The sequence below is a fragment of the Ovis aries genome, chromosome 10, assembly GCF_016772045.2.
Source record: "Ovis aries strain OAR_USU_Benz2616 breed Rambouillet chromosome 10, ARS-UI_Ramb_v3.0, whole genome shotgun sequence".
Taxonomy (NCBI): Eukaryota; Metazoa; Chordata; class Mammalia; order Artiodactyla; family Bovidae; genus Ovis; species Ovis aries.
Window position 1 is genome coordinate 25,887,761 of NC_056063.1, and position 13,168 is coordinate 25,900,928.

A 13,168-nucleotide genomic window follows, 5' to 3' on the forward strand; every position below is an offset into this window, starting at 1 on the left:
CCCCTTCCACCATGAACCTGACTTTGTAACATTGAGGAGTTTTTGTTTCTCCTCCTTACACATTCACCTAAAGTTTGAACTGGTTTCTCCTTCAGTTTTAAAATTTCTGCTTCCAGTATTCACCTTCCTGCCTGATACAAAGATTGGAGCATTGCATGAAGTTGAGATTTGTAGGTCCCCATGCTATCTGTGATTGTTTTGTTGACTTTGCATTTATTTTTAAGAAGTTTTTTAATGATCTCCTTACCACTTTAAGAAGTATTTATTTACCTATAGCCGCACTGGGTCTTTGTTGCTGTGTGAGGGTTTTCTCTAGTTGTTGGGGGTGGGGGGCCTTCTCTCTGCTGCGCTGTGCAGGCTTCTCATAGTGGTGACTTCCCTTGTTGCAGAAAAGGGACTCTCGGTGCGCAGGCTTCAATAGTTGCAATTCACTGGCTTAGTTGCTCTGCGGCACGTGGGATCTTTCTGGACCAGGGATCAAACTCATGTCTCCTGCATTGGCAGGCTGATTCTTAACCACTGGACCACCAAGGAAGCCCTGGCCTTTACATTTAAATGAAACATCTGAGTTAACATAGAACTTTAATCTCTTTATTTTTCTCTCCCAACAACAAGCAAGACAAGACATTATTCTTTGTTATAATATATACTCTTATCTTTTAAATGAGGAAGCAGGGCCAGGGCTGGGGGAACTGCTTGGCCCAGAGTCACAGGGATAATGTGTCTGCTCAGAACAGGCAACTGGGGCTTCCAGTGCTCTTGACACAGCAGGCTGGCCATTCTTGATATCTGTTTCTTCACCTCTGCTTATTAAAATTTTGATCTTCAGGAAATAACTGATGCAGTACCTAGTTTAAGATTGAACTAGGTTACAACATCATAACCCTTTGCAATAGAAACCCAAGTGTTAGTCCCAGGCAGGGGCATTCCAGGGGGTGGAAAGACTCACTCCAACTTCATGATGTTTGCCAGTAGTAGACAGAAGTCAAATGTTAGAACAAGAATGAGACTCCTCAGTAAATCTTTTCTTTGTTCCTTACTCATTCCTCTTCTCGAGACTAGGAGAAGTTAGAGGTGAGTTATTAATGTAAGGTGTTCATTTACACATTCAGAGATATCAAGTTCAATCCTGCTAGTGTCGAGCGCTTGCTAGCCACTAATAATGCAGAGATGAAAGAAATAGCCCCTCCAGTCAAGAAGCACACAGGTTAAGCCCCCTAACTAATTTACACATAGCGTAATTCACAGAGCTGTTGAATTATTATTAGTCTCCATAACAGAAAGGGTCCAAAGAAGGCAAATTGGAGCTGGAGAAAAAGTCTAAACAAGAATAAGGAGTCCCCAGACAATTGTGTGCTGAAACACTGAATGAGGTATCATTAAGAAATGGGGTAAACTTCTCCAGTAGTCCAGTGGTTAAGAATCGCCTGCGGATGGATGCAGGGGACATGGGTTCAATCCCTGGTCCAGAAAGACCCCACATGCTCAAGGAAACTAAACCCATGCGCCACAACCACTGAGCCCTATAGCTGTGCACTATAGCCCGATAGGTCTATGTACTCGAGACCCTGTGCTCCACAACAAGAAAAGCCACTGCAGCGAGAAGCCCGCATACCACAGGGAAAAGCCGAGCACCGCAGCTAGAGTAGCCCCTATCTGCGCCAACTACAGAAAGTCCGTGAGCAGCAATGAAGACCTGGCACAGCCAAACATTAATTAGTTAAAAAAAGAAATGGTGAAAACTGGTTTCAGTTACTTCTTAAAGAAACAGGAATATGTAAGAGCATCATAAAGAGAGTTTCGTGTGGATTGAAGTTGTATTCATGTGTCTCTTTGGAACATAGACATCTCACAACATGTGTAATTTTAAAGGTGAATTTCTCGTCAACAAATTCCTTTATCTGCACGAGGAAATTATAACAAAGTCTGTTTCCAAATAAGAGTATTTTATGCATCCATTCAATTTCAGTAAGAATGGATAAGCTTTTGTTTTGCTTTATTTTGTTTTTCTTAATGTTAAAAGTAGAAGAAAGCTATGTTTGCCTATCTTGAATCATCATTGCTGCAGTCCTCCTTAAAAACTTAGAGATTTCAAACTTTTGGCCTCTTAGATCCCTTATAAGAACTTTGAATTTTGTTTGTTTTAGAGTTTTATTCCCAGTCAGGTGGATGGCCATTTTTCTTTCTTACATAGTGACTGCCTCTGTTTAGAAGCCAGAACAAACATAACTGAGTCCCCAGTGGATGCTTATGCTCATCAATTCAAGCATAAACTGATGCACTTTCTTGCCCTCCAGAAGCTTATCGTCTGAGACATTCATTCATTCAGTATGCACTGAAACCCGCCAAGGACCAGTGATGCGAGAGATGTGGGAGTGAACATTTAAAAGAAGGAAATGCTAGATGCCTTAGTTGATGACCTTCTGCCACGATGGAAGCATTATCTTATATTTCTCAGGCTTAAAACTTACTTTAATGTGACTTTGGAAATCCTCAAGTCTTTTTTATTTATGCTAGTCAAATTTTACTTTTTTATAGTTATATAAAATATTTTATGCAACATATGCAGATAAGGATCAAAGCTGGGGAAGCAAAGAGAATTTTAATCAGCATACCGGTCCAATTTGTCAATTTTTAAAACTTATAGCAAGCACCATCAAAGGCAGATGGCCAGCTATTAATTTTTAGCTGTCTTTTTCCTTTGGTGCAGAGATTTCAGACATATACATTCTATAGAGGATCTTTTCTGCTTTGGCATTCCAAGAGAATCGTTGAAAACAAAATGCAGCAAGCAAATCCAGAGGGCTGATGACTCATTCCCTGTGTTTTTAGAATTTTCTATTGCCTATAGAGGTGAATCCCCCTTCCATTCTCCTTCCCTGCACTCATCAACTGCTGCCCCCCTCCCCCACCCACCACCCTGCTCAGCAGGTGAGTACTTCCAAAGATACTCTTTGAAACTTTGAACCATTATCGTGACACACTATCTGTGGGGGCAGCACCCTATGGCAACTGCTTTAATAAATCCTCACCGCTACTGCCCCATGTTAATTAAATATATCCAGGACATTAACTGTGTTCCAGGCATGTATTAGGTTGTAGGGATACAAATGTGATTAAACTGCAATTCTTATCTTCAAGCTGGGAGACAAACACATATGTTACTTACTATAATAGTATAGTAGGTGCCATAGGGCTACATCTCATTAATAGGGTCAGAGAAAAAGACTTATAAATTGGGACTTGAAGGGTCTTGCCAGGATAAGAAGGGCCCAGAGGGCATCAGCACCTGAGAAAACAGTGAGTTAAGGCACAAAAGCATGGAAACATACGGCAAATTTAGGGAGCAGTTGCTAGTCCAGTAGAAATGGATGATAAAATTCTAGGAGAGGAAGAAGATGGTGGCAGCCCAGTTGGTTACGCTGAGATTGCACCATTCATTATGCCATGAGAACAATGTTGTGTGTATTAGGGGGTAAAAGGTGACTTCTAGTAAGGCCATGATTAGTTATTTATCTGAATTTATATACAATGGCACAGGGGTAGAAAGGATGGCTACACAGCAAGGACCGAGGGCCAGGAAGGCTCTGTGAAGCCACCCGGGAACGAACTGTTAGGACAGAATTTAAACAGGTTTTTAAACTGCGGGACAGGCCTTCCCTGGTGGTCCAGTGGTTAGGCGTTTGCCTTCCAGTGTTCAGGGGGTGCAGGTTCAGTCCCTGGTTGGGGAGCTGAGATCCCACATGCCTTGTGACCACAAAGCAAAACATAAAACAGAAGCAATATTGTAATAAATTCAATAAAAGATTTTAAGAATGGCTTACATTTTAAAAAAATCTTTAATAAAATGTGGGGAACTTCAAAAGGGAAATGAAACTAAGAATTTAACTGGATGTGAGGCCAGACAAAGAGAAGGGGATCAGAGGTGATTTGCCCATTGATGAGGGATGGGTCCCCTTGTAGCCACGTCCACGTGAGATGCTCCAGAAGCATCAGTAGGCAGGTAGGAAGGAACGGTGTGGAAGTCAGATTTGAGCTTTCTGTGTATGTACTGGGGAGACACTGACATACAGTGTCAGTAGTGATTTAAATAATAGAAATGTAAAAGGCACCTCCCCTCAACCCAAGGAGAGATTGGAACTGCAGGAACACGTGCAGTTACAAGGGTCCATCAGAGGACAGGAGTGAAGTAAGTCAGAAAGAGAAAAACAAGTACCTTATATTAACTCATATATGCAGAATCTGGAAAAATGGTAGAGATGAAGCTATTTCCAGGGCAGGAGCAGAGACGCAGACTTGAAGAACAGACTCGTGGGCACCGGGCTCGGCCAAGGAGGGAGGGAGGGTGGGATGAACTGAGAAAGTAGCGTTGACATATATACACTCACGTGCAAAATAGCTAGCTAGTGGGAAGCTGGTGCCTCGCACAGGGAGCCCAGCTCGGTGCTCTGTGATGACCTGGAGGGGAGGGATGGGGGGTGGGGAGGGATGGGGGGTGGGGAGGGATGGGGGGTGGGGAGGGGGCTCGCGAGGGAGGGGGCAAGTGCACACTGACGCACGCTGGTGCGCTGCAGGAGCGAACGCAATACTGTAAACCAGCTAGCCTTCGATTTAAAAAAAAGCACATCAGAAAAGGCGAGGGCACGGTGAGTGCGCAGGAAGGGAAGGGAGAGGGGGCAGAAAGTTTCAAGATGGAGGAAGAGGCCAGAAATGTTAACATGAGGGCAAGCAGAGTTGAGGACTGAGGGAATGCAGGACTCGGCAGTAAGGACCCACTGGTGACCTGTGGAAAGTCCCTTTCAGCGGGCACTCTGTCCCGGGGGTCATTCCGGGGCTGCCCCCGGGGGCGGTCGCCCGGGCTTTACTCCAAGCGGAGGCCGCCCTGCAGAACCTGGCAGGGTGGGACTCAGCCCCCAGAGCCCCTCCCCACGCTGACCCCTGGTGGCGCCTTTAATCACCTCATTCCTCCAGAATGACCAGCCTCTTCTGCCATCCCTGCCGACAGATTTTCATCATTTTAAATCAGCATTCCAGATGATGCTGTCTTGTGAAATTCGAGATCTCTTTCCTTTTACCGTGAAAGCATCTTGACTCCTTTTCTCCTCCTCATCCACCTTCAGTTTGTCACGTGTTCTCGGCCCTCCTTTGCTGTTCTAGGACTCCAGTTTCCTGCAGCTGGGGGAGCAGCTCGCTAGCCCCCTCCCTGCCTCTGACCTCTGCTCTTCACCTCTGTCCTGGGGGCTGTTAGACGTGTTACGGTTACTTGTGTGTATGTGTGAAGTCACTTCAGTGGTGTCCGACTCTTTGCAACCCTATGGACTGCAGCCTGCCAGGCTCCTCTGTCCATGGGATTCTCCAGGCAAGAATTCTGGAGTGGGTTACCATGCCTTCCTCCAGGGGATCTTTCCAGGCCAAGGATCAGACCTCCACTGGCATACGGGTCCTTACCACTGGTACCACCTGGGAAGCCTGTTGCCATTACCTACCGTCCGCTAAATCGATTCTGAGCTCTTTATTCTAGGATGAACTGTCTTGCATTGCCACAGTCTTCCTTTCCAGCTGTATCTCTCATGTCTCCTCTGGACTTGTGTTCTAGCCTGGAAACCAATTTAAATTTCCACCAGGAACCCCTGGAGCTCTCCCACCTTTATTCCTGTCACTTTCTAGAAGCCTTTGCTCTATCACTTCTCGTCAAAAGTACACATGCCCAGTGTGGCCCAGCTGACCTCTGTGAGGGTCTACCCCTCCTCCCCCATCCTGTGACAGTTGAGTTGGCTCCCAGGCTACAGGCGACAGGTCAGGCTGTGTCACCTGACCAAGTCAGGGTTTCTGAGGGCAGGAGTTCTTTAATGCATCCTACAGTGCCTTCAAGTTCATGATCACTGCTGAGTAAATGTTGACTGGATGAGTGAATTGAGGAACAGTGGGATCTTTTCAAGTTGCCTAGATCTCCTAAGGTTCAAGGCCCCATTTGTAAATATTAAAAAATTAGTTCACAGAGCCATGTTCCTCTCTCCAACCCCTCTGTTTCTGTTGACCTCCTGCCTTGCTGTTGTCCACAGCAGATAAGACAGTCCTTTTGTTTTTTGTGGGGGGGGGGCATGCCCCGTGATATGTGGGGTCTTAGTTCCCTGACCAGAGATAGAACCCATGCCCCTCCAGTGCAAGTGCAGAGTCTAAACCACTGGACCGTCCCAGTAAGGTGAAAGTGTTAGTCGCTCAGTCATGTCCAACTGTTTGTGACCCCACGGCCTGTAGCCCACCAGGCTCCTCTGTCCATGGGATTCTTCAGGAAAGAATACTGGAGTGGGTTGCCATTCCCTCCTCCAGGGGATCTTCCTGACCCAATAAGATAGTCACTCTGAATTGGACCTACTGTCCCTGTTTAAGAAAATGCAGACGGATGGAGAAAATCAGGGTTCCAATTCATCTATGAAGTCAGCACCTACAAAGATGAAATGAGGAAAAAGCATTTTTCTCAAGAGTTCTCCCACCCATCAGACACTTGTCTGTTTTGTCTTTGCCTAGGTTGACTCCATCTGCTTTTTCCTTCTTTTTTTCCTTTCTTGATAATGTGGCAGGCAATGGACAAGGGCTGGGAAAACATATTTTAGAGTATCTACAGCCTCCTCCATGATCAGGGAGTGAGGGAAAGTCTAAGGCAAGCAGCCAGATCTCCCGGGAAGCCTGCCTGAATCACCACCCCCTGAACACACAGATGGATAGATGGACCCACATGCATGCAAACACATTCCCTCCTCCCATGCCTGCAAGTGCAGCGGCATAATTATTAATAAACGAGCCACCTAAGTTCAAAATGAAGATAGATAAACAGCAAGATAGCTTTTCAGGTCCAAAAGGTTAGTCACGTTGTAATGAGATGGTCTTGCATGGAGACTGTTTTAGCTTCCAGACCAGTTTGAGACATTCAAGCATTTTGTTTTCACTTGCTGTCTGAGCCTTTTACTAATGAAACAGTAAAGGGGAAAAATCCTTTAAGTTTACAAAGGGTTTGCCAAATTCAAACACACATGAGTTTAAAGTCATTTAAGAGGAGCAATGAATTTGAACAAGTAAGCCAAGTATTTCCTGATTCTAGACTTTTTTTTTTTTTTGGTAACTTTCATATTCAATTGTAAGCTTTGGGAGAACAGGGACCATTAGACAGAGTCAGGTATGTGTTAAGTGGCAGCTGCATGTGCTGAATGGTGGATTATAGATTCCTGAATTCATGGCTCCAATGAGGGAGAGCAGGATCATCGATATTTGATAATGAAGAGGTGAGGTCGGCTCTTTCATGTGGAGTCATGGTCTATGTCCAGTTCAGGCTGCTGTGTCCTTGCTAGGCTCAGGCGCCCCTGAGGGAGGATGGACTGGAGATGGTAGAAATCAGCCCCATAGATTTCTTCTACAGATCTTTGATGGCTAGTTATGAAATTGATCATCACAGAATATGAGAATAATGCAGCCCAGAGTTAAGCACTTCTCATTCAGGAGGTAAAAATCAGAACAAAGTATACAGCATTTAAATTGTATCCAGACAGATGTGAGCAAAGGAAACCAGAGCTGGATCTAAGACAATGGATCTGATGGGTCCTTTAGTAATTCAGATGTTAGTGACTTCCCACTGAAATAACTAATTGTTGGGCCTGCTTGGCCATTTAGAAACAACCATGTGAAGTGAAGTTGGATTTTTCCCATTCAGAATAAAGAATTGTTTAGTAAAGGCCTCTGCGATACCATTTGTTAGTTGACGTTTAATGAGTTCTGTTAAATAAGTGAGAAAACCCTTTTTTATTGGCACTCAGGGATTTCTGGTAGGACAGGATTAAAAAACAATGGGACTCAATGCATGTGTCAACCTTACTTAGGAAACAAAATTACTTATCCCAGTAGGATGAGGAGTATGATGCTTTCTGGAGGTCAAGAACCAATTTAAGAAGTTGATGGTGCTTTTTAAGTGGCCAAGAGGAAGAGTCTCTACAGAACTCTGACCTTAACAATACAGGTCGTTCCCAACTTACAAGCAGATTCTGTTCCAAAAATGTTTGACTGTCAGTGACTTGTTTGGCACTTGAACTTCATTTCTCCTGAGAGATGGCAAGACAAGTAGAAGCCGTGAGCCCAGTGGCTATAAATAAAGGAGGCAGATTCGAGTGCCCCAGTGAGAGAGAAGCCTATACATCCTCAGCTCTGCAGACAGAGTGATAGGCCTGGACGTGTTCTGATGAGGCCACTCACGGGAAAAGTATGCAGCTCTTTGAGTAGGACTGAATGAGACTCATTTCTAGCTCTCTCACGTTCCAGCTGCTTGTCTTTCCACAGGTTACCTCTCTGAACCTCAGTTTCCTCATAGCAAACTGCAAAAATGACACCAGTTTGCAATGCAAACTTTTTCCCTTTTTTTATGCCGGCCATGTATATCAAGATACATACAATGATGCTTCAGTTCAGTATGTCCAAACTCTATGTCCTTCCAAACTCTCTCTACTTCTAGCCTTGCTGTTGTTCAGTCTCTAAGTCTTGTCTGACTCTTTGCAACCCCATGGACTGCAGCACACTGGGCTCTCTTGTCCTTTACTATCTCCCGAAGTTTGCTCAAATTCATGTACATTGGATTGGTGATGCTATCTAACCATCTCATCCTCTGCCACTGCCTTCTCCTCCTGCCCTCAATCTTTCCCAGCATCAGGGTCTTTCCAGTGAGTCAGCTCTTCGCATCAGGTGGCCAAAGTATTAGAGCTTCAGCTTCAGCATCAGTCCTTCCAGTGAATATTCAGGGATGATTTCCTTTAGGATTGACTGGTTTCATCTTCTTGCTGTCCAAGAGACTCTCAAGAGTCTTCTCCAGCACCACAGTTCAAAATCATCAGTTCTTTGGCACTCGGCCTTCTTTCTGGTCCAGCTCTCACATCCTTACATGACTACTGGAAAAATAAATAGCTTTGACTAATATGGACCTTTGTCAGCAAAGTGATGTCTCTGCTTTTTAATATGCTGGCTAGGTTTGTCATAGCTTTTATTCCAAGGAGCATCTTTTAATTTCATGACTGCAGTCACAGTCGGCAGTGATTTGGGAGCCCAAGAAAATAAAATCTGTCACTGCTTCCACTTGTTCCCCCTCTATTTGCCATGAAGTGATGGATCAGATGCCATGATCTTAGTTTTTTTTAATGTTGAGTCTTAAGTCTCTTCCCTGGTGGCTCAGGCAATAAAAAATCCGCCTGCAGACTGGAGACCTGAGTTCGATGCCTGGGTTGGGAAGATCCCCTGGACATGTGAATGGCTACCCACTCCAGGAGATTTGCCTTGGAGAATTCCATGGACAGAGGAGCCTGGCAGGCTAAGTCCATGGGGTCGCAAAGAGTTGGACATGACTGAGGGACTTTGACTTTAATCTTCTAGCCTTAATCCTTTTTACCGATTGATTACCATGTCCTATTGTTTTCAGTTTTTAAATCTCTCTGAAATGTTTCTTTTTCCCTCCCCCTCCACTGCACTCCTCAAATAGAGCCACCGCATCTCTTTCACCACAAGACCCTTAAATGTGCCCCAGTTTCTCCCACTTGAACATCTGACTAAGGGATGTCCTGTTCCCGTTACTATTCCCCTCTCATCCATTCTTGACGGCTTAAGAGCTCTTCAGAGCTTTTTAAAATGCAGATCTGATCCCCTGGGTTCCAGCTTAAAATCACTCAATAGCTTCTCATGGTGCTTTGGATAAGAACCAGACTCCTTAACTTGAATTTCAAAACCCTGCATTATGTGACCCCTGCCACCTCCTCCATCGGCATTCATAAGGTCCTTCCTTCCGACTCCACTTGCTGCTATGCTCACCTGCTGAGGTCCCTTCAGAGTGCCTCCTCCATGTCCAGCCATGAAACAGGTGGTCCTCTTGCCTTGGAGCAAGGCTTACCTTACTTACCTGGCCAACTGCTACTAACACTTAGATCTGACTTCACTACCTGCTACCCTCTCTGTATAGATTGTAGGCTAGTCTTGACCCCATAGGTGATTGGGGGCCAAGAGCAACCCCCGGTGCTCCCCCTCTCAGAATACTTTGTTGTGATTTCGAGTTGAGTTGTGTGGTTTTCCTTCAGGTTAGAGGGCTGGTGTTGTAGGGGAAGGTGAGGGTAACGAGTACACGGATTTCAGTTCCACCCTGTATTCACTGGGGCTTCCCTGGTAGCTCAGAGGGTAAAGCGTCTGCCTGCAATGTGGGAGACCCGGGTTCAATCCCTGGGTCAGGAAGATGCCCTGGAGAAGGAAAGGGCAACCCACTCCAGTGCTCTTGCCTGGAGAATCCCATGGACAGAGGAGCCTGGCAGGCTACAGTCCATGGGGTCGCAAAGTCGGACACGACTGAGCGACTTCACTCACCCACTGTATTCACTGGCCAGGTTATCATCTTTATGCCGCCGCATCTGTAGAACAATGCTGCTTGCCTCACAGAGTTACCCTGAGAGTTCAGTGAGATAACGCTGTGTGTGTGCACGTGTACGCGTGCAAATAGACAGTAGGTGCGTGCATGCTCAGTTGCTCAGTGGTGTCCTGCTCTTCGTGACCCCATGGACCCCGGAGGGCTCCTCTGTCCATGAGATCTCCCAGGCAAGAATACTGGAGTGGGTTTCTGTGCCCTCCTCCAGGGGATCGTCCCGACCCACAGATGGATGCCATCCTACATTGGCAGGTGGATTCTTTACCACTGAGCCACCTGGGAAGCCCCGTATATACGTATATGTGTATATATATAAAAGGTTTAAGTGTGTTAACTAGTCCATGGAAAGTAAGTTTTTGATAAGCTGAGATGCAGGCATAGTGAGTACTTAGGAGATGCAAACTTTTTGTTGTTGTTTTGTTTTGCTATTTTAAGCTGACTATTCCTAGGACAGTTTTTACTGGGCATGCACTTTATCTTTTTTTTTTTTTTTTTTAATGTTCCACTGGCTGAGATTAGAGTCCCAAAAGTAAAAAATGTGAGTACTGTGTTTGCTTTCCCATTTGCTCATTTTTTTCCCAGTCTGCGTAGGGGTGATGTAAAGTGATGTAGAATGTGGGCAAAGATGATATTCCCAGAGCCTGTTTTCAACCCTAAGGCATCTCCTGCCTTATTAGCTGTAGATTCTGCCTCTGCCCACAGTTCCTGAGTCCTTGCCTGTTTCAGACCCCTTCCTGTTAGAGTCACCCTAGGCAGCAGGCTCATTCAACAAAGACAGGACCAGAGAAGGCACACGAATCAAAGCATTCTTGGTGCTGCCTACTTCAGTCTGTTAAAAAAAAAAAAGGAAAGTGTGTAGTTGCGTGTGTTTTAGATGGAGTCACCAAATAAATTTCAAAGGCAAAACACAAATTAGTACAGCATGAGTTCTGTGACATTTGTTAAAGGTCTTTGGAGAAGATGACAAAACAAGGAACTTCCCACATGCACGGGCCCTGAGCTTCGGTGCAAACATTGTGTGTGAAAAATCAATAAACATGTACCTCGCCACTGAATTTTCTGAGGGTGGACTTATTACCCCTTGTTCCCGGAGAGTCACTGGGCTTCGGAAGAGGTCTTGTCATTTTGATTTTCATATGAGTCACTAGGGCTCTTGCCCCCAGAGGCACTTGGTTATGATTCAGTGTGGAGCACCCTGAAAGGACTCGGCTTCCGGGAGGCCGTGGTGCGGTGGGGGTTGCCGTGGTTCCGCGTTGGCATGAGGCTTAATTGACACCTTTGATGTAGCCTAAGACAGAACCCGCACCTCCCACTGCTGCCTGGAAGACGTCAGCCTTACGCAGGAAAGGCATCTGCTGATGAATCCTGCATCTCATTCAGCCTGCTCTGGGAGCAGCCTTAGCCATCCCTAACTAATCCAGCCGCTTCCCTCCTCCCTCCGCGGTGCTGGGTTTAGTGCTGAGAAGGGATTTCGCCTCTTGCTCTTGTCAGGTTAGACACTGAGACTGTGTCCATGTTAGAACTCATAGAAGGTAAGTTAAATGCATGATCGCTCTCTCCCTCATGGAAAAATGTTTATGTTGCACCCTGCAGAATGTGTGTGTCTCACTGCTAACCCGACTTCCTTGGCTGTGGATGTAAAACATGTAACAAAAGAAAAGTTGACATTTTTATAGGCAGAGTAGTGGCGGACTCGATACATCTTTGTAGAGTCACGTCTTTAAGTGTTTTGTCAGTTCTTAGAGGGACTGCTACAAAGAGAAAAGGATGCCTTACTTGAGTTCTGTGACTTTGACTCAGTCTAGGGATAATGTGTAGCAGTCTTGAGAGACAGGTTGATTCTGGTGATTTAAACCTATTTAAAAGAAAAAAAAAAAAAACAGTTTTATCTTCAACAGCAGGACAAACTAACTGAGGAGTTTCTGAGTGTCTGTGCCAATTACTTCGTCCTGCTGGAGTCAGGTCCTTCCAAGTTAGGCTGGGGGATGTACCGGGCACAAGTGGATGCAGAAACTTAACTAGAATCGAGTTCTTAACTCTTACAAAGACAGCCATCTGCTTTCACAAGTCACTGGGACTATCGCTTATGAGCTGTGCTAATACTTACTCCCACTGGCTTGTACTAGGCAGCTCAACTAAAGAATTAAGCATGAATTTCATTGAAAAATGTCTCAGAACCACATGCCTCATATCTCTGGGCACAGTTAAAAGCATCATTAATAAATCACCAGAAAAGTTGTGCAAAGTACTTTTATATATATATAAAACCTGCTGCTATATTTAACACAGGATTCACAAAACAAGTAAATTTCTGAAGGTTTCTCCCTGAAGCTAGTGTTCAGGACTGTAGATAAAAAGGTGTCTGGAATTTTAGCAAATGTCCCTCTTTAATTGTTTGTTGCTCTGTGAAGCTGATTTGTCAGGGGAATTCTTTAATAAGCCTTTTTTTTTTTTTTCTCTCTGTGATTCTCTGTGCTTCCAGTTAATGGAACCCCGGGTAGTCAGCTCTCTACTCCGCGCTCGGGCAAGTCTCCCAGCCCATCACCCACCAGCCCCGGAAGCCTGCGGAAGCAGAGGGTAAGAGAATAAGCGAGCTCCCCATTTAAGACCTGTCCACGTCTTTGTGCAGTTGGCACGGTGCCAGCAAACAGCCCTCTCGAGGTAGGGCTGCTTGTCTCTAAGGAAGAACCAAGTGAGGGCAGGAGGTGACCGACAGTGGGTTACTGGTTT

At 45.3% G+C, this 13,168-nt stretch overlaps 1 protein-coding gene across 6 annotated transcripts in view; it reads left to right on the top strand.

The window, feature by feature from the left end:
- The window catches only part of DCLK1 (doublecortin like kinase 1), a 350,076-nt gene that overhangs the window by 253,022 nt on the left and 83,886 nt on the right, over nucleotides 1-13,168 (top strand). For 4 of the 6 annotated variants that reach the window (XM_012184574.4, XM_042255148.2, XM_012184573.4 and 1 more), the window contains exon 6: nucleotides 12,921-13,015. In XM_012184574.4, coding sequence (XP_012039964.1) covers nucleotides 12,921-13,015 — 95 coding nt within the window. Of the gene's footprint in view, nucleotides 1-11,899; nucleotides 11,971-12,920; nucleotides 13,016-13,168 lie in introns of those variants that run through there. The other 2 variants (XM_060394446.1, XM_012184575.5) reach the window with 1 other exon arrangement.